The sequence below is a fragment of the Aphidius gifuensis genome, linkage group LG2 (genome assembly GCF_014905175.1).
Source record: "Aphidius gifuensis isolate YNYX2018 linkage group LG2, ASM1490517v1, whole genome shotgun sequence".
Taxonomy (NCBI): Eukaryota; Metazoa; Arthropoda; class Insecta; order Hymenoptera; family Braconidae; genus Aphidius; species Aphidius gifuensis.
This window is the reverse complement of record NC_057789.1, coordinates 17,201,888-17,228,465: the sequence shown is the minus strand read 5'-3', so window position 1 is coordinate 17,228,465 and position 26,578 is coordinate 17,201,888. Positions and strand designations below refer to the sequence as shown.

The following is a 26,578-nucleotide window of genomic DNA, read 5'->3' as shown; positions in this document are numbered from 1 at the left end:
AAAGCCCTAAATTGTATAAAATTTGCCCGGTGAATACGGGTGCTGTTGGTGAAGCTCACGGAATGGAGCAAGTCAGTACCTTTTTTTGGCGATGGTGGCGCTTTTACTACAACAGTTCTATGGTCACATGGTATTTTTGTTTACATTTTTGGCAATCTCATAATACATGACAATGTGACACATCAAAGTATATGATCATTAAAAAATTAAAATTACCGGTGTTTACATTCAATTTTTTTTATTTAGTTCGAATGAATCATTATGGTCTACAGTCTGAGTTGACGCATGTATCATATGTAATGATGATTTAGTTGGTACATGAACATTACATTGCATTGGTACATATAATTCGTACTCATCTGGTACATGAACATCAGAGTCATTTTGTTCATGAACATTACATTGCATTGGTACTTATCTTTTGACTTGTCACATTATCATGAAAAAATATAAACAAAAATAACATGTGACCATAGAACTGTTGTAGCAAAAGCGTCATCACCGGCAGAAAAACGTACTGACTTGCTCCATTCTGTGAGCTTCAGTAAATTTCGAGAGATTACCCTCCTTATTCACCTCCATGTGCGTGCAGCATTTTCAGCATAGAACCGCTAACTTCACACTAGTATTTTTTGATACAGCCAACATTAAGAAAATACAACAACAATGGTTAGCGTTATAAATAAATTTGTTTCATTATATTTACACATGTATAGTACATATGTATAATGATTGACTGTCAAAATATCAAATTGTCAACAAATAAGAAAGGTTATATTTTTATTTATTTTTTATGTGCTTCTAAGCAAGTTGGTACAGCTCATGGTAGAAATATACAGGTATGTTCATGCCTCGGACGAAAATAAAAATCTACTGCGCAGACCATTGGCGGCCATCTTGTTTGCATGTGTGTAAATCTGTGTGTCCGTCATATTATTATTATTGTACTGTTAATTATTTATGTATGGCATGCTTAAAAGTTACATTAATCATAAATAAAAACTTTAAAAATATTATTTGATAATTCTACGTATTTATAGATGTTGCAAAACAATTAGAAATTGAACTTTTACTTTTTCACAAAAATAAAAGAAATTTTTACATATTTAGTTAACAAACTAAAAGTTTGCATAAAAAGAACAATATATATATTGCACTGGATGCAATACAATGTTTGGTACATACTTGTACGTACATTTGACTCAGAGTTTTTAATGAGCAAATTATAGAAGATAAAAAAAAAAAATAAGTTAAAAAAAATATGTAACAAAGCTTAATATGTATTTTATTTTTTATTTTTTATATAATTAATCATTTGTTTATGTATTTTTATTATTTTAATCTTCTACTAAGATCATCTTTAATATGTATTTTAATTTATGATTTAAATAAAGTCGCGCCACTTTAGCCAATATGGCAACCGGTGGTCAGCACTTCTTATTGGCTTAAAAAAACGTATGCGCATGGACCTACCTGTATATTTCTACCATGGTACAGCTGAAACAATAGCTGTGTTCGATGGTCGTCTCGGCTCAGTTCCGTCTCACTTACGGCTCACTTATGGCGCTAGCGACGTACGGTTGTTTGAAGAACTACAAAGGCACAAAATCTCAATTGATCTCAATACAGCAGTCCAATTCACAGGGCATTACAATTTAGGGCTTTTTTCCTCTACTGGCGGCGCTTGTAGAGCTTTTGTATGTAAAATCTATATAAAAAAAATTTGACAAGCGCCATCACCGGCAAAAAAAAGCCCTAAATTGTAAAAAATTTGCCCTGTGAATTGGACTGCAGGTGCCTATCTATATCATCACTGTATCAATGCCCCAATAAATATTGTTGATTGACGAAATGACGATTGTTGTTGTTGTTCGTTGTCGTTTCAAAATTTATTGTTATTTATTAAAACTTTAATTTTGTAATAACAAAATGAGTTCATAATGTTATTTTGATTGTTTTCAATTATTTCCTATGTATAAAAGATAAAAAATTATTGTTCAATAGCACAGATAATAATTCCATCTCCAAAATTTGTATTTTCATTTTTATTTCTTTCATTCACTATTTGCTCTCACCTGAATTACATTTTCTATATTCATTTTGATTATATATTTATCAACTCATTGTAATAGATTATTATGATGACACTGTTTGCATAAAGTAAATAAACAATATTTATTGAAGCATTGGTACGGTGATGATATAGATAAGCACCTGTATTGAGATTTTGTGCCTTTGTAGTTCTTCAAACAATTGTACGTCGCTAGCGCCATAAGTGAGCCGTAAGTGAGACCATGGAGGTGTATAAGGAGGGTAATCTCTCGAATTTCACTGAAGCTCACAGAATGGAGCAAGTCAGTACGTTTTTCTGCCAGTGATGACGCTAGTGGGACGAGTGTCCAAAGTCACATGTTGTTTTTGTTTATATTTTTTTTTTTTTTTTGTGTAGCTCAGTTAGAGTATTCTTTTCTGTAAAAAAATAATTCAACTCAATAATACATTATTTATTTAACAAATAAAATTAAAGCAATTTATTTTAATAAACCAAACACCAAGGACAAGCAGTGTCTAAGAAAAAGACACTAAGGAATTAATGTTGCTTACCATATAATTTCTTTATAGTCACATCTATTCTTTAGCTTCATCTTTTTTTTAGCTACTGTTTTCATTTGGTATTTTTTTTATGATAATGAATTACTTTAATGTTAAATAAATAATTTTTTATTAAAAAGATCATTCCAAATAAATTTTATTTCAATTAGGTACATGTGATGCAAATGTTGACATAAAAAATAATAATATAGTCCAATTGAAGTATTGAAAAAAAAAAAAAACAAAAATGTTCATGATGACATTAATGGATATGAACCAGGAAAACCAAGTTTTTTAGAGGAATTATTTGGTAAAGAAAAAAGACAAAAAAAACACCAAAGGGTTAGTATTTGTATGGTGCTGTTGGTGATGGAAAAATCATGTTGATGGATCTCTTTTAGGATTGTTGTAACATAATTTATATCACAATTATTTTAATAATAATATAAATAAATAATTAATAAATATCATTGTTTACAGATTGAAAAAAGAGAACGTGTACATTTTTATTTATTTATGCTAGATGTACATAGTAAAATTCATCAAGTTAAAAAAACAATAAAACGTGTTTATAGTAGTACAAAACTTCAACCATTTGATCCAATGCCACCAGTTGCTGATATGATTATTGAAAAATCATGGCTATTATATGTTTTGATGATGTTGCTGATGCAACGATATTGAAACCATTATTTACTGAATTATTTGATCGTGTAATTATTGCAATTATTAACATGTTGTTACAACAAGTAATACAGCTCCTGATGATTTATACGAAAGTGGATTACAAAGAGGAAATTTTATTCCATTTATACAAGTGTTAAAAAATTATTGTTTAGTTGTATCACTTGATTCAGGAATTAATTAAAGATTAAAAATTGGACAAGGTAAAAATTGCTGTTATTTTATCAAAATACAAGACCCAGATGATTCAGTTGGAAAATGGAAAATGCTACTATTAGACCAAAAGTTAAGGAATTGATGTGACCAAAGAAATTATTTGGTAAGCAGCATTAATTTCTTAGCTTCATTTTTTCCTTGTCCACTGCTTGCCCTTGGTATTTTTTTTATTAAGATATATTGCTATAATTTTATTTGTTTACTAAATAATAAATACCAAAGACAAGCAGTGGCCAAGGAAAAAATGGAGTTATGAAATTAATGCTGCTTATCCAATAATTTTTCTGGCTGCATTAATTCCTTTGCTCGATTTTTTCTTTGGCCACTGTTTGTCCTTGGAATTTTTCTCATTTATTTAACAAATGAAATTGAATTAATACATTATAATAAATTAAAATACCAAGAACAAGCAGTGGCCAAAGAAAGAATGTAGCTATAAGGAATTGATGTGGCTTATACCACATAATTCCTTTTGCTGCATTAATTTCTTAGCTTCATCTTTTCTTTAGCCTCCTGCTTGTGCTTGGTATTTTTTTTTATTAAAATACCAGCAATATCAGTTACCTATGATTATCAAATATTAAATTTAATGTTTTTAATTCATCATGATTTTTTATAAACTTAATTTTGTCTTGTCTGAAATTTATCAAAACATAAAAGCCATTATTTTTTAATAATCATATCAGCAACTGGTGGCATTGGATCAAATGGTTGAAGTTTTGTACTACTATAAACACGTTTTATTGTTTTTTTAACTTGATGAATTTTACTATGTACATCTAGCATAAATAAAAAAAAAGTACATGTTCTTTTTTCTCAATCTGTAAACAATGATATTTATTAATTATTTATTTATATTATTATTAAAATAATTGTGATATAAATTATCTTACAACAATCCTAAAAGAGATCCATCAACATGATTTTTCCATCACCAACAGCACCATACAAATACTAACCCTTTGGTGGTTTTTTTGTCTTTTTTCTTTACCAAATAATTCCTCTAAAAAACTTGGTTTTCCTGGTTCATATCCATTAATGTCATCATGAACATTTTTGTTTTTTTTTTTTTCAATACTTCAATTGGACTATATTATTATTTTTTATGTCAACATTTGCATCACATGTACCTAATTGAAATAAAATTTATTTGGAATGATCTTTTTAATAAAAAATTATTTATTTAACATTAAAGTAATTCATTATCATAAAAAAAATACCAAATGAAAACAGTAGCTAAAAAAAAGATGAAGCTAAAGAATTGATGTGATTATAAAGAAATTATATGGTAAGCAACATTAATTCCTTAGCTTTATCTTTTTCTTAGACACTGTAAATTAAAATAAATTGCTTTAATTTTACTTGTTAAATAAATAATGTATTATGTAGTTGTATTATTTTTTTACATAATGAAGGAATACTCTAACTGAGCTACACAAAAAAAAAAAAAAAATATAAACAAAAACAACATGTGACTTTGGGCACTCGTCCCACTAGCGTCATCACCGGCAGAAAAACGTACTGACTTGCTCCATTCCGTGAGCTTCAACAGCTCCCTATGCCAATACACAGTGTGACGTCACAGATTACCCTCCTTGTGAAACTCCATGAGTGAGACGGAACTGAGCCGAGACGACCATCGAACACAGCTAATTTCAAAAAACGATTAAAACGCCGCCCTATAGCCGTCATATGTGAACTATTTCTGCCATATCGCTATGGCATAGAACTTGGTCGAACAACTATGCTAGTGGCCACAAGCCTTAACTTTACAAGAAGTTGCGAAATCATAACCTGTACAAAACGGTGCGGATTTTTAATGTTATGACTTATGCGTACTTATTATCATATAATGTGTAATGATTATATATTTTCATCATAAAATATGACGTGATTATGTATTTTACAACGTTTTTTTTGTATATCGTATTGGAAACTAATGCAGAGTAAAATTAATTTCAAAGCTTTTTTGCATATGAATCTAGCTTATCAATATCAATATCAATTATAATAAACGAATATTTAAAAGACTGTGATAGAATAAATAAATTTAAAATAGTGAAATGAACTACGAATCAGAAAAAGTAGGTCTAGATAGAAAAACTACTGAGCTACGTCTAACATCAAAAATTAGTCAACCTTGCTGTACTTCACAATCACAACCAGGGATATCTCGATCGGCTTCTCGGTCATCTATGAGTAAGTTAACGATAATTTCGCGTTAGTTTATCATCAATTTTCTAGTCGGATTCATTTTGCCAATTAATTTGCATGATTTTTATATTTTGTTTTATTTATGCTTTTATAAAAAGAAGTATGAATAAGTAAATAACCAAATATATCTTGGAATCATTTTTTTATCAATTTGTTCATTTACTTAATCCAACAATGAAGTCATTTATCCCCCCCCCCCCTATTCAATAGTATTTACGGGTCTAGGTCAACATATGAAAAACTTCTCTTATACCTACCTTGTTAACTGTTGTAAATAATCAGTTTCACTGAAATGGTCAACAAGCAATCAAGCTTCTTTAACAATTCTTTTTCTTGTCTGCACTTTTCATCGCTATCAGATTTCTTAAAATTCTTGGTAAATTAAACGCAGTTTCAAAACTTGGAAAAAAATAATATAGTGTTAAAATGTGAATAGATACGTTAACAATTATATTTTTTATTTTGTAAGAAAACATGTAGACTTAATTGATCATTTTTTAAAATAATATATTAGAAACAGAAAAATTAAATCTTAAAATATCAGTCCAGTAATTGATTTTTTTTTTTAGAAATTAAAAAAAAATGTGATAGTTATTCAAGTTTTTACTGTTTTTTTTATAATACATAATTTAGTTAAATGATTGTGTTAAGTTATATTTTCCATGCCCATATTTACCATTCTCTGTATATCATAGTTATGAAATCGAATAAATTTAAAAAATGCTGTTCTTAAGTGTATATATGCCGTACAATATTATACAATCACTCAATGACAAAAAAAATCTATGTTTAGTCCCAACTCACCTACGCCTAGATCTATCTAATTATTACCAATGTTTATCTACAAACCGCGCCCACTTTGTTCAGAATATATCAGTAATCGAATTGCCATGAACATTTTAAGAAAAGTGTTTCTATCGATTATGTCAAATTGAAAAGATAAAACTATTCATTTAGGTTTAACTATCCTTGAGAAGCTAAAATCGTCAAAGATGATGTCAGTTCATGATACATTGGTAAAAATAACAAAAGTTATTAGATTGAGAATAAATAATATATACGTGCATATTTTATTTTTTTACAGTTTAAACGCCCTGAAAAAGTTATCGATCAATAACAATTTATCATAATTAATCCATTTATTTATTTATGTAACAATTATTATTACATTTAGCTTCCGGTTTTTATAGCAATTGTCTTTTAGTTATATTATACAGCTCATTAAACATAATTCATTGCAGATTCGATTGCTTGTATCAGTCTGATGATTTGTTTTATTAAGTAGATATCTTAGATATTGTTTTCATTGCATGACAGATTGCATGGAGCCTATCTACAAAAACTCAAATCACAAAATGAGTAACGATGTGCGTCGTGAATCAGGTGAGTTTGATTAATCACATTATAAAGAATTTTTTATAATATATTTATAAAATTTATACTTGAATCTATTACGGCTTAAGTATTCATATATATTTTTTTTTTAAATATAAACAGATACAAGTGTCGTGTTGACAGAAGACACAGACAGCTTTATAATAGGAAATAGAGTATGGGTCGGTGGAACAAAACCTGGATCTATAGCTTACATTGGAGAAACACAATTTGCACCAGGCGATTGGGCTGGGGTAGTACTAGATGAGCCAATTGGTAATTGCTTGGTCATTTATGAGTCAGTTATTATTATCAAATTTTCTATTTATCGAATATTTATTATGTGTTTTTTCATTTTACAATACTACAAAGGAAAGAACGATGGATCAGTTGCTGGCTCAAGATATTTTCAATGTGCTCCTAAGCATGGAATATTTTCACGTCTCACTAGGCTAACTTGTCACCCATTATCAGAAGCTGCTATAAATATGTCGAACCAAAAAAAAATTTTATCTATGTCACCATCACTGAATACATCAACAACGAGTCTTTCGTCATCATTATCACATTATCGTGATCTGAAAATTGGTGATAGGGTGATTGTGTCGTCAAGCCAGGGAAGTAAAACTGGTGTACTTAAATACTTGGGCACGACTGAATTTGCGACTGGAGATTGGTGTGGTGTTGAATTAGATGATCCAGTTGGGAAAAATGATGGTTCTGTTGCAGATATAAGGTTTAAATTGATTATTAAAATATTATTATTTGTTTTTTTTTTTTTTTTTGTTTTTTACCATACTATAAAGTGAAATTAAACAAAAAGTGTATCGACTCGTTTACTTTATGATTATATTTCAGATATTTCCAGTGTCCACCGAAACATGGTCTGTTTGCTTTAGTACAAAAAGTATCAAGATCACCATCAAGCAAACGTTCATCTTTGTCTCTTCGCAAGCCAACTTATGGAGCTTTGAATACATCAATTACAAAAACAAGTTCCAGAGAATCTTTGACTTCTTTATCAAGTATAACTAGTACAACTTCTAATAATATCCGAGGAAATATAACTGGGCGGGTAAGATTTGCCGAGTGAAGTTGCTTGTAACTCCGAGATACGTTTATGCTATCAATAAGATATAAATGAAACACTTTTTTTGTTTATTAATTATTAATGGAAATATTTTTTGTTGTTTATTTTTATTACTGTTTGTTTTTGTTATTGTGTTTTAATCGGTTAAATTACAGAAAGTTCGCCAACCTACATCTAGCCAAAGTACACTCCAGGTGAGGCAATAATTCACTCAAAAGCATGTTAATTAAGTAAACTTAGAATATGTATATAGAATTAATATAATTCTGTTATTGTATTTTAAAAGTTTGTAAAATGTATTTGTAACGGAAATAAAACACTATTTTAGTATTCTAAGCATATTGAGTCATTAATAGTTGACAAAAAACAATGAAAAAGTATTCAAGTATAACACCAGCATATAGATACAAATTTCTTTATAATTTAAGATATGACTATAGAATGTTATTGAAAAGAAAGCTTTTTTTTACAATTATTGTTTTATTCTCTGCATACAATTTCTATAATAAGAATTATCTAAAATGGTTTTCTTGTAGCATCTTTGATAAATCGATCAAAATTCAAAGCCTCATAGAGTATTAATAGAAATAAAAAATTTGTTTTCAAAACATGAATCCGGATAAAAACTTTTAATTTTCTGGTATAAACCTTGTATTTTTCTAAATAAAATTTTTTCTAATATATTAGTTCCAAAATATTTCCTTAAAAAAATATACATTTTTCAGGAAAAATTAAAAGAAAAACAACAAGAAATCGATATGTTACGAAAAGAAAGAAATCTAGAGAGAGAAAGGATTACAAAGTCTGCTATCCAAGCTGATAATGCTGAACAGTCAATAAGTGCATTAAAACAAGAATATAGTAAGGTAGATATTTACTTATGGGAAAAATATATTATGATTTACATACCAATAATGCTATGTATTTGTTTGAATGAATATATTTTTAATTTTTCTTAGTATCGAGAAGAGACGGAAAAAATTATTTTTGATGCACAATCGGCAATGACGAAACTATTAGAAGAAAAACAAATATTAAATGTCCAATTAGAAGATGAGAAAAAAAAATGTGAAGATCTACTATTCCGATTTGAAGAAGAATCAATAAACAATGAAGATATACAGGTTCATTGACTTATTTATTCTTTTCTGCTATAAAAATTTTTATATTGTATGCATTTACTTAAAGTTTGCTAATAATAATTTTTTTCTTTTTCATATCTTAGAAAGAAAGATCTAAACAAAATGTAAGTACTCAATTTTTTTTTTTATAAATTAAAATTTAAATAGGAAATATTTAGATAATTAGTTTCTCGAATTTTGTCTGTCAGGTTGTGAATATTGTACATGAAAATACAATACAAGTATTAGAAGGACAATTAAATGAAGAACGAAAGCGAATCACTCAATTGGAGTATGATAATACGAAACTTTTCGAAGTCGAAGAAGAATTGGCAACATTACGCAGTGAAAAAAAAGTATATTCAGGTACTGGCTTATTCATTGATTATATAATATAAAATTGTAAATATAATATTTATGAACGTTTCTTTTTTCTTTTAAAGAGCTTCAAAGCGAAAATCTTAGACTAAATAAAGCTAAAATTGAATTAGAAAAACAAATACTGGAACTTGAAAGTAAAATTGCAGACTTGGAAAATAACTTTCAAAATAAAGAATTAGATATTCAAAATTCAATGATCGTCAAAATAGAAAACTTACAACAAGCTATCAATGACAAAAGTGTATTATTAGATAAAACTCACGAAGAACACCAAAGTCTTTCTGCATCAATGACTATCGAAATTGAAGAATTACAACGAACTGTTTTAAATCTTAGAAATAATGTTAAAGAAAATGAATTAATCGTTAATAAATCTGAACAAATAATTGACGAAAAGAACAAAGAACTTCAGTTAAAAAATGATGAAATTAATATTATATCATTCAATATAAAAAAATTTCATGAACAAATTGACTTAAAAGACAAAGATATTAAAAAAATTACAGAAACATTGCAGGAAAAAGTTGCTGAGCTTGAGAAATATGAAAAAAAATTATCTAATAAAGAAGCAATATCGTTGGTCAATGAAAAACCCCTAGAAAATTTAGAAACTACAATTGAAAAACTAAAAAACCAATTAAAAATTCTTGATGAAGAGAATTTGAATATTCGAAATGAATTGAAAATAAAAAAAAATCAAATGACAAAAGAAAAGGAAAATTTCATGAAGAATATTGATAATTTATCAACAATCAATACGAACTTTGAGATACAAGTATCTGAGCTTCAAAATGTTATAAAATTTCAAAATGCTGAGAAATGTAAATTAGAGAAAACTATTAAATCAAATTCAGATAATCAACTCAAGAAAATCGATGAAATTTCAACAGAAATAGCTGCAATAACTATAAAATTAAATCTAGCTGAACAAGAAAACGTAGAATTGAAATCTCAAGTGACATTGAAAGATGAAGAAATAAAAACTCTATTAAAAAACAATACAGAATTGGAGGATGCGATAGCACTTGCACAACAGACTATAACTAATCTTGAAAACGAATTGAAGGTTCAAGATAATAATTTTAAAGAAAAAAAGGAAAGCTTAGCATTTTCAAACAAAAAAATCAATGAATTAAATATTGAAAAATCACAATTAGAAGCTAGAATATCGGCTATTATTTCTTCATCAGCTAACTCATCAGAACAATTAGTAAAACACAATGAAGAACTTACATTAAAAGATATAAAAATCGCTCAACATCGTCAACAAATTAGTCAACTTGATATTTTAATTAAAGAAGCAGATCATAAATTGCATGAAAAAAATATCGAATTAGAATCCAGTTCTAAACAGATAGATGGTTTAAAATGTGAATTATTACTTCGAAAAGAAAATTATAAAAAATTAAGTGATACGCTTTTATCTAAAGAAAATGATAATTCTCGAATCAATACAAATCTCGAAAAGCAAATAGAAAATTTAATCAATGAGCGGGAGACAACGAATGTCCAAAATGCAGATAAAATGTCTGAGATTACCAAAAAACTCGCAATATCTGAAAATAATTGTAAAGAAAGCCAAAATGAAATTGGAAATCTAGAGAAAAAAATTTTACTGTTTGAGACTAAAACTTCAAATTTGGAATTAGAACTAAAAAATTTAAATAATAAAAATGAAAAGTTTCATTGTGAAAATACAAATATTATTCGGGAATTAAGACAAAAAATTGAAATTCAAACAAACCTATATAGTGATCTTGAAAAGAAAAATTTATTGTTAGAAGATAAAAAAAAAAACCTTAGTGATAAAATTAGTACAGAAGAAAAAAAAATTCAGGAACTTAAAAATTTTGGTGAACAAAACGAAATTGAAGTTGCAAAAATAAAAGAAGAGTTACATACAATAAAATCACAATGCAAAAGTCTTCGCGACAATAATAATCAACTTGAATGTGATGTATTATCACGAGAAAATATCATAAAAAGTCTTAATGAAGAATTGGAAGCTCAAAAAAATGAAAATATAAATATAACAACTAAAAAAGCTCAATACGAAGAGAAAATTATTTCTCTTGTTGCTCAAAATAAGAAACCTACGGCTATACAGATGGATCTAAAAAAAAATTTAGAGACATCTGAAAATAAAATTCAACAATATGTAAATGAAATAAAAAATTTAGAAGAAAAAATTAGTAAATTAGTCAAAGATCAATGCCGATTGGAAAAAGAAAATAGTCAAATAAATTTAACACTTCAAAAAGCATTGGATGAATTAAAAAAAAATAAAAATAATCAAAATAATAACAATCAATTAAAATTTAATGAAGCCATTAATGATCACAGCTTGGAGAAAATAATCGAAGACAATGAGACTTACAAGGGTCAAATTGATTTTTTAAACTCTGTTATTGTTGAAATGCAGAAAAAAAATAAAACACTGCTTTGTAAAATAGAAGTACTTGAAATGAGAGTATCGCCAGTTGAAGCAATTGATTTGAGTACATTAGAAAACAAACTATATGCACAGAGAATGTTTTGCGATATTTGCGATCGATTTGATCTTCATGAAACAGAAGACTGTCATATGCAATCCCAAGATTTTGAACAAGAAAAATCAATAAAATTGCAAACACCTAGTAAATCAACTGAACGGCCTTACTGTGAAAATTGTGAAAGTGAGTAAAAAAATCATTACTTTTTATGGTTCACTAATATAAAAATATTTGAATGTCCGAAGTAGATTTTTGAAAGCATCAATTTTCGCACTTTATTACTGCTAAGTAAAAAATCTAGTTTTTTACATAAGAAAACTAAATCCCTTATTTTGAACTTGGAAAAACTACATAAAATATAAAGAGAACCACAAATAGTAGAAAGGCCATAATGGACGATAAGTCACGTCCCTCATCGCGGGGCGAAACGGGCCTGGGGTGCGTTCCGTGGCTATCCAGTCCGTACGAACTTCAAAATGGCGACGAAAAAAATGAAAATTCTAATAATGTTAAATGTTACTATGATACATCACTATAGCCAAAGAGAAGGCCAGAGATTTATAAAAACTTAAAATATTAAGTATTACTATTTTTTTCAGGTTTAAGTTGACAGAGTTTCTATTTAATTATTTCAAATCTGTCGAATAAATTGGCTAACGTCAAATTTGATCAGATTATTTTCAAATGAAAAAAATCAGGTCTACCACAACAAAGAATCAAAATATTTCCAAACTCCGCCATTTTGAAGTTCGTACGGACTGGATAGCCACGGAACGCACCCCGTCGTTCAGTTTTATTCTTCTAGCTCTATCCTTCTCTCTATCTCTTCTGGCTCAATCTTCTATTTCTTCTTCTATCCTTCTCTTACAAGAAATGTACGGTTTTGAGCTTCCCCCTGCCCCGGAGAACTATGTTGAAAAAATGCTGCACGCAGCATTTTCAGCATAGAACCGCTAACTTCACACTAGTTTTTTTTGATACAACCAACATTAAAAAAATACAACAACAATGGTTAGCGTTATTAATAAATTTGTTTGTTTATATTTACACATGTATAGTACATATGTAATATGTATAATGATTGACTGTCAAAATATCAAATTGTCAACAAATAAGAAAGTTATATTTTTATTTATTTTTTATGTGTTTCTGAGCAAGTTGGTATAGCTGAAACAATTTCAAAAAACGATTAAAACGCCGCCCTATAGCCGTCATATGTGAACTATTTCTGCCATATCGCTATGGCATAGAACTTGTCGAAAAACTATGCTAGTGGCCACAAGCCTTTAGTGTTTACTTAACCCTGGCATATAAACGAATCATTTTATCATGTACAATTGTGTCATGTTTACAACCCTTTCAAACGAACTTTATTTGTCTAGAAATTGCTTAAGATTTTACAATAATAAATCTTTTTATTATTACCAAGGCACTAGTATTCGGAGGGCTCCTAGAAAGCGGACCATTTTCCACGATAATTGTGATCCACACCCGTATTCACGGGGCAAAATTGTTCTCATTAGGGCTTTTTTTTCCGCTGATGGCGCTTGACAAAATTTTTTTTATATAGATTTCATATAGAAAGGCTTCACAAACGCCACCATCGGAAAAAAAACGCCCTAATGAGAACATCCTCTGAATACGGGTGCCGTCAAAATCACATTTATGACAGATTCCACGCGCAGTGTTGGCAGCCTTGCTCAGTCTGCCTCACCCGCCGGATAAACATATGTTCATAATAATATTCTCATATTGGCAATTGCCGAGTTTCTCTAGATTTTTCACTTAGCTGCTAGATATTTTACTTAGCCTTAATAATATAGCTAAACAATCAATATCTACATTATTTTACCAGCCAAATTTGTTACTTAACTGCTAGATATTTTACTTAGCCCTAATTAATTATAAAAAAATATAAGAATTAAACTTAGAAAAAAAAAAATGCACGAAAAAAAATCAAGTCCCTTATTTTGAACTTGGCAAAACTAGATAAAACGCAATGAGAACTGTGAATAGTAAAAAAGCCATAATCCACAATAAGCCGCCGCGGAGGGCACCATGGGGTGTCACGGGACTGAATTTGGAGACGTAGGTAAATTCAGATTCGTGGCACCCTATTTAGAGATGTGAGTCGATACGGTACCGTATTTAATACGGTATTAAATACCGTATTAATACCGAGCGCCAAATACGATACAGATACCGAAATACCGATGTTCCCATGTAAAAATACGGTATCTGTCATTTGATACTAAAATACACCTCTCTAGATGTAAAAATACGGTATCAAAAATTTGTACATCTTGGCGCTAGTGGGCAGTGGCGCACAGTGGCGCATGGCATCAGCCATTTTGGAAACAATTATTATTATTTATTTTTTTTTGTTGATGAAAAAAAAACCCAAAGAAATAGGATAAATGATACAATATAGGTAATAACTTAATTAAATAATTTATAAATATAATTGTTTATAAATTACACTAGTAATTTTTATTATAAAATTTATTCGTATATTTGATTAATTTTAGGACACTGAATTATTTAATTTCCAATAATTAAATCTACATTAAAAATATACTGTGGCAAAAGCAAACGAGGTTAGTTTATATTTTTTTGTCTGTTTATTGTCTGTAAATAATTATGTTATTAATTTTAATAATTAATTATTTAGACTTGATAATTAAATAATTAATTCGCTTCATTTATTTTAATACTAAAAATGTTTGAAGTTCGGCACAAAAAAGATGGCGGACAGTAAAATTGACACTAGCGCCACTCAATGTTGAACTTTTGATACCGTATTTTTTACATCTATAGGGGTGTATTTGGTATTAATACGGTATCGTATCAAAAATTCAGTTTGATACCGTATTTTAACATACAGAACACCCATTTGGTATTAAATACGGTAATACCGTATCAATACCGTATTAAATACCGTATTAATACCGAAAAAAAAAATACCGGTATTTTTACATCTCTAACCCTATTGGGAAACGGACTGTGGGCGTAGCCAATCGCTGTAAGCAGTTGGCAAAGAAAGAAACTAATTACATGCAGTCAAGTATATCCCATTAGCATAAAATTTTATTGTTTATTAAAAAAATGTTATTAACTATTGAGTATATACTGTCATGGGCACGAAAAACGAATTCCACGAAATTCCCTCGAAATTCGTATTATATATGCGGAACATATTACGAGTATTGGTGTAAAAATTGATTCAAGTGATTAGTATCATGTGTTTGCCACTTGTATACAAACATCTCATTCAAAAGATCCATGATATTGAAGGTCGATTTAAAAAAATTAATGGTGAAATATTATCAGCAGAGCCGGGAAGTTCGTCTGTTATTTCAGCTTGCCGTAAATACCATGGCAACATGGTGAAATATAGTTTTAAAAAAAGACGATCTGAACCTCGTACATGGAAAAAATGGCCTCAAAAAATGGCCTTTTTTTTTTGGCCTCTTAAAAATGGCCCTTTAAAATGGCCTTATATTTTTGGCCTCTTAAAAAGGGCTTCAAAAAATGGCCTTATTTTTTTTTTTTTGGCTTCTTAAAAATGGCTTTAAAAAATGGCCTTATGTTTTTGGCCTCTTTTTGCCATTTTTTGAGGCCATTTTTAAAAGGGCAAAAATATAAGGCCATTTTTTCCATGTACGAGGTTCAGATCGTCTTTTTTTTTAACTATATTTCACCATGTTGCCATGGTATTTACGGCAAGCTGAAATAACAGACGAACTTCCCGGCTCTGATTATCAGTAATATGTTCATGCAAAGCTGTTCTAAGAGAAAAATGCAAACATCCCGAGTGGAAATTGAATCCGGATTGGCCGGATCCTGATCCGAATCGGATCCAGTATGGCTAAGGTAATCCGGATCCGGGTTTCCTGAGCCTTTTCGGATCCGTTATGGCTAAGGCTAACCGGATCCGGCTTTCCTTACTCTTTCCTGATCCGAATCGGATCCAGATTGCCGGACTTTAATCGGACCTTATTTTTTTTTTTCAAAGTTATCTCCGGGTTCAGTCAGGTTTGGCTAAGGCTAACCGGATCCGGCTTTCCTCACTCTTTCCTGATCCGAATCGGATCCAGATTGCCGGACTTTAATCGGACCTTATTTTTTTTTTTCAAAGTTATCTCCGGGTTCAGTCAGGTTTGGCTAAGGCTAACCGGATCCGGCTTTCCTTACTCTTTCCTGATCCGAATCGGATCCAGATTGCCGGACTTTAATCGGACTTTATTTTTCTTTTCAAAGTTATCTCCGGGTTCGGTCAGGTTTGGCTAAGGCTAACCGGATCTGGTTTTCCTTACTCTATCCTGATCCGAATCGGATCCAGAATGCCGGACTTTAATTGAAGTTTGTTTTTTTTGTCAAAGTTAACGTTCGGGTTTAGTCAGGTTTGGCTAAGGCTAACCGGATCTGGTTTTCCTTACTCTATCCTGATCCGAATCGGATCCAGAATGCCGGACTTTAATTGAAGTTTGTTTTTTTTGTCAAAGTTAACTTCCGGATTCGGTCAGGCTTGGCTAAGGTAAGCCGGATCCGGTTTCCCTGATTTGAAACGGATCCAACTTAGAAGTATTTGAAAAAAAAAAAAAAAAAAATTAATTTCAGAATGTCATTTTATTTTTTGATAATAAAAAATACATTGTTGCATATATATAGTATTAATCATATCAAGTTTTTCTATTGTAATTTTGAGATAACTTTCTACACTTGTAAAGGACTTTTGATTTTATGGATTCCACGTACGCCGCCGTGGTCAATAGGATAGAGTTGCCGACTTTGAACAGAATAGCCCCGAGATTGATCCCCGCAAAATCCGGAATTTTAGTTTAGTTTAGGTTGAATTTTCTAAGATAAAAATATTGTTAATAATGATTGTTAAAAAAAATAATTGAAAAAAGCAAATATATTTTTTTTTTCAAATCAAAATTTTTTTAAAACAAAATTCGGATCCGGTTTAAATATAAAATAAATAAAAAATGTCCAAGGAAAAGCAGTAGCTAATTTCTTAGCCACATTAATTCCTTAGCTACATCTTTTCCTTAGCTACTGCTTCTCCTTCGACATTTTTATTTTTCAAAAATAAAATAACATGTAATTTATCTATTTAATTAATAAAAATCCCAAGGAAAAGCAGTAGCTAAGGAAAAGATGTAGCTAAGGAATTGAGGATGTCAAAGAATTCTGTTTTAAGGAAATATATTTGTTAAAGAATTAATGTGACTAAGGAATTATTTCCTTAAAACATAATTCTTTGGCAACATTAATTCCTTAGCTACTGCTTCCCCTTGGACATTTTTTATTTATTTTATAAATAAAATACATGTAAATTTTTTTTCTTAAAATACAAATGTCAAGAAAGAAAACAGTAGCTAAGGAAAAAGATGTAACAAGAATCAATGTGACTCGGGAATTATTTCCTTGAAACATAATTCTTTAACAACATTAATTCCTTAGCACATTAATTCCTTAGCTACATCTTTCCTAGCTACTGCTTTCCTTGGACATTTTTTATTTATTTTATAAATAAAATACATGTCAATTCATTTTTTAAAAATACAAATGTCCACGGAAAAGCAGTAGCTAAAGAAAAGATGTGGCTAAGGAATTAATGTGACTATAAGGAATTATTTCCTTGAGACATAATTTTTTGGCAACATTAATTCCTTAGCTTTATTTTTCCTTAGCTACTGCTTTTCCTTGGACATTTGTATTTTTAAAAAATAAATTACTTGTATTTTATTTATAAAATAAATAAAAAATAATCAATAACAGTAGCTAAGGAAAGATGTAGCTAAAAGGAATTAATAATGGCTAAGGAATTAATGTTGCCCAAGAATTATGTTACAAAATAATTCGAGTCACAATTCCTTAGCTACATCTTTCATAACTACTGGACGTTCAACGTATTTAAAAAAATAAATTTTTATGTATTTTATTTATAAAATAAATAAAGAATGTCCAGGAAAAGCAGTAGCTAAGGAAAAGATGTAGCTAAGGAATTAATGTGGCTAAGGAATTAATGTTGCCAAAGAATTATGTTTCAAGGAAATAATTCCCGAGTCACATTAATTCCTTAGCTACATCTTTTTCTTAGCTACTGCTTTTCCTTGGACATTTGTATTTTTAAAAAATATATTTACATGTATTTTATTTATAAAATAAATAAAAAAATGTCCGTGGAAAAGCAGTAGCTAAGTAAAATATGTAGCTAAGGAATTAATGTGACTAAGGAATTGATGTTGCCAAAGAATTATGTTTCAAGGAAATAATTCCCGAGTCACATTAATTCCTTAGCTACATCTTTTCCTTAGCTACTGCTTTTCCTTGGACATTTGTATTTTTAAAAAATAAATTTACATGTATTTTAAAAAAATAAATTTACATGTATTTTTAAAAAATAAATTTACATGTATTTTATTTATAAAATAAATAAAAAATGTCCAATAAAAAGCAGTAGCTAAGGAAAAGATGTAGCTAAGGAATTAATGTGGCTAAGGAATCAATGTTGCCAAAGAATTATGTTTCAAGGAAATAATTCCCGAGTCACATTAATTCCTTAGCTACATCTTTTCCTTAGCTACTGCTTTTCCTTGGACATTTGTATTTTTAAAAAATAAATTTACATGTATTTTATTTATAAAATAAATAAAAAATGTCCAATAAAAAGCAGTAGCTAAGGAAAAGATGTAGCTAAGGAATTAATGTGGCTAAGGAATCAATGTGGCTAAGGAATCAATGTTGCCAAAGAATTATGTTTCAAGGAAATAATTCCCGAGTCACATTAATTCCTTAGCTTCATACTTTTCACGGACATTTGTATTTTTAAAAAATAAATTTACATGTATTTTTTATTTATAAAGAAATAAAAATGTCCAATGAAAAGCAGTAGCTAAGAAAAAGATGTAGCTAAGAATTAATGTGGCTAAGGAATCAATGTTGCCAAAATTATGTTTCAGAAATAATTCCCGAGTCACATTAATTCCTTAGCTTTCATTTTAATAGCTACTGCTTTTCCTTTTACATTTGTATTTTTAAAAAATAAATTTACATGTATTTTATTTATAAAATAAATAAAAAATGTCCAATGAAAAGCAGTAGCTAAGGAAAAGATGTAGCTAAGGAATTAATGTGGCTAAGGAATTCATGTTGCCAAAGAATTATGTTACAAGGAAATAATTCCCGAGTCACATTAATTCCTTAGCTACATCTTTTCGTTAGCTACTGCTTTTCCTTGGACATTTGTATTTTTAAAAAATAAATTTACATGTATTTTATTTATAAAATAAATAAAAAATGTCCAATAAAAAGCAGTAGCTAAGGAAAAGATGTAGCTAAGGAATTAATGTGGCTAAGGAATCAATGTGGCTAAGGAATCAATGTTGCCAAAGAATTATGTTTCAAGGAAATAATTCCCGAGTCACATTAATTCCTTAGCTACATCTTTTCCTTAGCTACTGCTTTTCCTTGGACATTTGTATTTTTAAAAAATAAATTTACATGTATTTTATTTATAAAAGAAATAAAAAATGTCCAATGAAAAGCAGTAGCTAAGGAAAAGATGTATGAATTAATGTGGCTAAGGAATGTTGCTAAAGAATTATGTTTCAAGGAAATAATTCCCCGAGTCACATTAATTCCTTAGCTACATCTTTTTCCTTAGCTACTGCTTTTCGACATTTGTATTTTAAAAATAAATTTACATGTATTTTACTATAAAAAATAAATAAAAAATGTCCAATGAAAGCAGTATTAGGAAAAGATGTAGCTAAGGAATTACTGTGTGTATATGAATCACCAAGTTGCCAAAGAATTATGTTTATGAAATAATTCCCGAGTCACATTAATTCTTTTTAGCTACATCTTTTCCTAAGCTACTGCTTTTCCTTGGGCATTTGTATTTTTCAAAAATAAATTTACATGTATTTTTAAAAAATAAATTTACATGTATTTTTAAAAAATAAATTTACATGAATTTTATTTATAAAATAAATAAAAAATGTCCAAGGAAAAGCAGAAGCTAAGGGAAAAGATGTAGCTAAGGAATTAATGTGGCTAAGGAATTAATGTTGCCAAAAATCTATGTTTCAAGGAAATAATTCCTTAGAGTCTTATTAATTCCTTAGCTACCTTTTCCTTAGCTACTGCTTTCCTTGACACATTTTATTTTTCAAAAATAAAAATAACATGTATGTCTATTTATTAAAAATCCTGGTTAAAGAGCAAAGTAAGGAATTGAGGTTATCAAAGAATTCTGTTTTAGGAAATATATTTGCTTGAAAAAATTATTCTTTTGGCAATTTCAATCAATCTCTTTAGCTACATCTTTTTTTTAGCTTTAGCTTATCCTTTGGGATTTATTTATTAAATACATTACATGTATTCCGTTTGTTAAATCAATAACTGTCTCAAGTAAACTTCAAGGTTCCTTTCTTTGATTTCTATTTTTTAACAAATAAAAATACACGCAATTCATTTTCATTTTCTTTGTTACCAATTTGAGGAAGAACTTACCCGAAAATAAATGTAAACGTTCAAATACAATTTACAATTTACAATTTTTGGTAAATTCTAAATTTTTTATAGTAAGTTCTATTCTTTTTCATTTCGCTTTAAAAATATATATTACAATCTAATCAGGCGAAATTTACCTCTATAAATGCAATAAGTTACCTTTCAAAAATGTAAAAACAAAAATTCATTATTTTATCAGGTAAAATTCGCATGTTTAGAGGTAAATTTCTGCCTGATTAATTTGTCATATATTTTTACAAAAATAAAAAGAGTAAGATTTGCTCTAAAAAATTAAAAATTGACCTCATAAATTGTAAAATTTACCGAATAAAATAGTTTTTTAGTTTTCCTTTTTTCGGGTAAAAAGTTGCATTTCTTTGCTCGGCGTCCCCCAATCGTACACAAAAAAGGTAAAATCTACCAATTATTTTTCTCCGTGTACAATTGCTTTTTTATTTACTGTTTTGATTTTTAATGCACGCTTCCAAGCATCACACCGATTTATTTTATTCAGACGTCGTGGTGAATTGTGCGTTTCCCATATTGGTGCCTCTCGTCGCGGCTTATTGTAGATTATGTCTATTCAACCATTCGTAGTACCGTTTGCATTTTATCTAATTTTGGCTAGTTTTGCAAAGTTGAAAATAAGGGACTTTTTTTTTCGAAAATTTTTGTTTTTTCAAGTTTTTTCTTTGGAATTTTTTTTTTAAAGTTTTTTTTCTAATTTTTCTCTAAGTTTGATTCTTATATTTTTTTATAATTAATTTTAAATGTTTCCCTTATTCCCAATTTACCCAAGAATTTAGATAGTAGATTAAGCTAGATATTGTTTGTTTGGCTACAATTACTGCACCCGTATTCACATGGCAAATTTTATACAATTAAGGGCTTTTTTTTGCCGTTGATGACGCTTGTAAAATTTTTTTTATATAGATTTCATATACAAAAGCTTCACAAGCGCCACCAGTGGAAGAAAAACGCCTTAAATTGTAATGCCCTCTGAATACGGGTGCAGCTATAAGTAAAAAATCTACACGGAGAAAAATAATTGGTAGATTTTACCTTTTTTGTGTACGATTGGGGGACGCCAAGCAAAAAAATGCAACTTTTAACCGAAAAAAAGGTAAAACTAAAAAAACTATTTTATTCGGTAAATTTTACAAATTATGAGGTCAATTTTTAATTTTTTAAGAGCAAATCTTACTCTTTTATTTTGTAAAAAATATATGACAAATTAATCAGGCGAAATTTACCTCTAGACATGCGAATTTCACCTGATAAAATAATGAATTTTGTTTTACATTTTTGAAAGGTAACTTGTGCATTTTATAACGGTAAATTTCGCCTGATTAGATTGTAATATATTTTTAACAAAATGAAAAAGTAAGACTTACTATAAAAAATTTAGAATTTACCAAAAAAATTGTAAATTTAGCCTAATGAAATTGTATTTGAACGTTTACATTTATTTCGGGTAAAAGTTGCCACTCAAATTGGTAACGAAAATGAAAATGAATTGTGTATTTTATTTGTTAAAAAATAGAAATCTAGGAACCTTGAAGTTTACTTGAGACAGTTATTAATTTAACGTATATTTGAAAAATAAATTTACATGTATTTTATTTATAAAATAAATAAAAAATGTCCAAGGAAAAGCAGTAGCTAAGGAAAAGATGTAGCTAAGGAATTAATGTGACTCGGGAATTATTTCTTGAAACATAATTCCTTAGCCATTATTTAGCTACATTTTTCTATTACTGCTTTTCCTTGCACATTTGTATATTTTTAAAAAATAAATTTACATGTATTTTATTTATAAAATAAATAAAAAATGTCCAAGGAAAAGCAGTAGCTAAGGAAAAGATGTAGCTAAAGGAAAAATTGAGCTGGTAAAATTATGTAGATATTGTGTGTTTGGCTATAATTGAAAAATAGTTAATTGTGATTTAATTTATACAATAAATTGAATTCTAAAATAAATTGAATTTCTATAGGAAAATGGTTAGGAAAGGATGTTGCCTACCAGTTAATTAATAAAGAATTAATTTAGCCAAAGAAATTAACAGGTAGGCAACATCCTTTCCTTAGACATTTTTTCGATAGCTTTTTATTTTTCCAAACGGACAAAAAGCTATGGGAAAAATGTCTAAGGGAAGGATGTTGCCACATGTTAATTCATAAAGAATAAATTGAGCTACAGAAATTAACAGGCAAACAACTTCCTTTCCTTAGCCATTTTTCCCATAGCTTTTTGTTTATTTAAGTGAATAAAAAGCTATGGAAAAAAAGTACATGTAACGGACTTGACCCTCCACGGAGCTATAGCAGTGATCCTTGGAATTATTAATAACTAACTCCCATTAGTTATTAACAATTCACACGACAACAAATAAATAATCAGAACTCATTACTCCATAACAAGCTCTCTATATTAATTATTTATTTCGAGAACCAGCGAAATAATAAATTTCGTTACAACTTCTATAATTGCATATATATATATATATATGCTGAATGTAAGTCCCAAGGTAGGACGATTTCTCTGGTTTAAAGGGACATTGTAACCATATAGTTTAAAAACAAACATAAATAAAAAACAAAAATTTAGTGGAGTCTACTAATGAAACGTCGTCAATTAAGACCTTGTTAGAATTGATCAATCAATATTTACAATTGGGCCCTCCGAGAAAATGTGAATATTTATTTAATCTAATAAGGCCCGCAAGTAAAAAAAAATTATAACGATAGTTTTTGGGAACAAAAAATAGTAATTCGAATTAGCATTAACCCATTTGATTCGTCAGTTTGAATAACTCCTTAAAATAATAAAACGTGACACTACATATTGTTGAATAAAAAAAAAAATAAGGGACCTATTAATTTGAAAAAAATATCGAGTTCTCTACGAAGCGTCGTTGATTAAGGGCCTCGCCCGAAATCGAAAATGAAAAATTGATTAGAACCCAAATATTCTAACAAAACATTCCATCGCTTTAAAAAAAAAAAACAAAATAAGCATCTTAAAAGCGAATTTGATCAAACAGTTCAATAATTATCGCAAAATAACAAAAAGTCACACGAAAAGCGAAAACATAAGTGTTCCACGAAACATTAATTAACCATCCAAATAATACTATTTCCAAAAAACCATTACGTAATTTTCTCTGTTATTAATGAAATATTGTTCTTCTTTCTTTACAGTGTTTGGACATGATACATCTAGTTGCGATGGTGCTGAAACATTCTAGTAAAATCGTTTCTAATACCGTCGAAAATTTGATTATGATTTTCGAGTCTATTTTTTTTATAACAGCTATATGAATGTTAAATACTTGTTTTAGATTTTGATTGTTATAAGTTATTACTATTCAATTAAACAGAGTAAAAAGAAAGTTTCAAACTTTTTGAAGATTTGTACACCAACATCATACATTCAAGTGTATTTATTTCAGCGTTAAAAATCAGAAATTAAATATCATAATGCTATGTATATTATAGAATATTGATGAGAATCGAAACTAGAAAATATAAAGAAACAAAAAAAAAATATCTGACTTGAAATTTAGGATTCATAAGAGCCTCAATTTTTTTTCTTTTCATTTAAATTTTTTAGTAAACAAAAGATGTAGAATATAGAAAATCATATCATAATCTTAAAGTATGAAGCTGCTCATGGTACAATGGGGGCCAGAAGTGTAAACCTCTAGCAGATGATTTCTAAAAACATGATTTTTATAAGTGCGAGAAGAACAAAGTATTAACGTACAACGCAGCACAACGCTAGTAAACTTGATATGATGAGAATGTTATGAAATCTTGAGATTAGGTAAATAAAATATTAACGCCACTAATGTGTCCTTAAAATTATAGGTAATAATATTAGTTTTTTTTAAATTAATTATTAAAGTAGGCCTGTTTTAGAGAGGTTATACATGGCTCTTATGGAAGCAAGTGTAAATAAATAATTCGAAATATAAACAATATGGTTAAAAATGTTGACATATTTCCTAAAAACTACTGAATAATAAAAAAAAATATCAAGTTTTTTTTTATATCAATATTATTGTGGCAAATAATATTAGATTTTCTGTAATTATAAAAACTATCCACAAAAAAATGAAATTTCATCAGGTTTATCACTGTTTATCACCATCAGCGTCGAACAAGTAATTCTCAAAAAGTAGGAATTAAAACATAACATATGAGGGGCTTTCTCAGTACATGTACGCTGTTGCAAGCTGACTTTTTGCTGACTGCGCATTCACCTGCGCATGCTCAGTAATAAACCCTCGAAAGAAAGCACCTATTAATGAAAAGAATTTGAAAGCAAATTACAATTACTAATTTACTATCATACGAATAATTAAAGTACGATTACAAAGTGATAGCGAGTGTAAAATCTTGTTTTATTGGATTTGATTAGTTTATGAATTCTTGATACGATTTTATTCTTTGGGATGCTATTTTAATTGAATAATGCTTCCTAGTATGAAGTATAAAAATCAAATATATATTTAGTGAGGAAATGTCAAAAAATTAATTTATGCTCGTATGTTAATTTTGCGTGGAATTATTAATACACTACGCACATAAGTCATAATCGGTATTCTTGTAATTGATAAACCATTGGATAAAAGAAGCTACAGGTATTGCATATTGGAGAATCTGTAGGTATTTCAATGACAAGTTTTTAGAGTTAGAAATTAGTTTAATTCTTAATCTAAATGCGTCAAATGCATTTGACTATGTTAATAATGTAAAATTATTAATTGTGGATAATGTTAGGTATTAACGGAAACAAAATTAGCAAACAGAACTTCCATAATCAATTTGCTTATGACAGTAATTAATCAATGCTTATATTAGTATTTTACTAGCATGTTCTAGGGGAATCAAAAGCGAGATCTTTATGATTTCTCTGACGAAACAAGGTCAGTAGCGAAGATATTTTACTTCTGTTAGTAAAATAGAAGTTTTAGACATAAAAATTTGAATATAAATTCAAGATTAACCATAAAGATTTTAATTATTTATGATTTGCTAAAATATTTTTAAATGAAAACAACCTGTTAATTTTTAAAGAATTAATTTAGCCACAGAAATTAACACGTAGGAAACATCCTTTCCTTAGACATTTTTCCTATAGTTTTTTATTTATTCAAACAAATCAAAAGCTATTGACAAATGACTAAGAAAAGGATGTGGCTTAGCTTCTCATTTTTAAAGAATTAATTCAGCCATAAAAATTAACAAGTAACTCACGTCCTTTCCTTAGTCATCTATCAATAGCTCATTATTTATTTGAACAAATTAAAAGCTATTGACAAATTTTTGAAGAAAGGATTACTTAGCTTTTGATTTTTAAAGAATTAATTTAGCCAAAGAAATTAACAAGCAAGTCACATTTTTTCTTTAGACATTTGTCAATAGCTTTTTCTTTGATGTGACTTAGCTTTTAATTGTTGAAGAGTTAATTTAGCCAAAGAATCCAACAGGTAAGTCACATCCTTTTCTTAGCCATTTGTCGATATCTTTTTATTTATTTCAAAAAATCAATTATCGATGGCAAACGTCAAAGGAATGAATGTAGCTTACCTGTTAATTTTTCAAGAATTACTTTAACCAAAGAAATTAACAAGCAAGTCACATTTTTTCCTTAGATATTTGTCAATAGCTTATTCTTTATTTAAACAAATTAAAAGCTATCAACAAATATATCTGAATCTACAAAATAACAAGAAAAAAAATCATTTTTTAATTTGTAATATTATATTGAATGAATATTTGAATTTTCTTTTTTATCAATATGTTACTTTACTTCAGTTAATAAAATAGGAATTTACGAATCAATATATTCGTTGGACAAATTCACATTCTATTGGTAGATT

The 26,578-nt window shown here is 28.6% G+C and overlaps 1 protein-coding gene across 8 annotated transcripts in view; it reads left to right on the top strand.

The window, feature by feature from the left end:
- LOC122849208 (CAP-Gly domain-containing linker protein 1-like) overlaps positions 1-25,774 on the top strand; it is a 40,754-nt gene extending 14,980 nt beyond the window's left edge. Inside the window, exons 1-12 of one of the 8 annotated variants that reach the window (XM_044147839.1) lie at positions 4,917-5,691; positions 7,024-7,089; positions 7,204-7,356; positions 7,453-7,816; positions 7,939-8,155; positions 8,326-8,364; positions 8,896-9,036; positions 9,130-9,294; positions 9,396-9,416; positions 9,501-9,657; positions 9,735-12,347; positions 23,892-25,774. In XM_044147839.1, the coding sequence (XP_044003774.1) occupies positions 5,556-5,691; positions 7,024-7,089; positions 7,204-7,356; positions 7,453-7,816; positions 7,939-8,155; positions 8,326-8,364; positions 8,896-9,036; positions 9,130-9,294; positions 9,396-9,416; positions 9,501-9,657; positions 9,735-12,347; positions 23,892-23,938 (4,119 nt within the window). In that variant the 5' untranslated portion in view covers positions 4,917-5,555 and the 3' untranslated portion in view covers positions 23,939-25,774. Of the gene's footprint in view, positions 1-4,916; positions 5,692-5,778; positions 6,083-6,309; positions 6,723-6,947; positions 7,090-7,203; positions 7,357-7,452; positions 7,817-7,938; positions 8,156-8,325; positions 8,365-8,895; positions 9,037-9,129; positions 9,295-9,395; positions 9,417-9,500; positions 9,658-9,734; positions 12,348-23,891 lie in introns of those variants that run through there. The other 7 variants (XM_044147843.1, XM_044147845.1, XM_044147842.1 and 4 more) reach the window with 7 other exon arrangements.
- Positions 25,775-26,578: the final 804 nt, after the last annotated feature.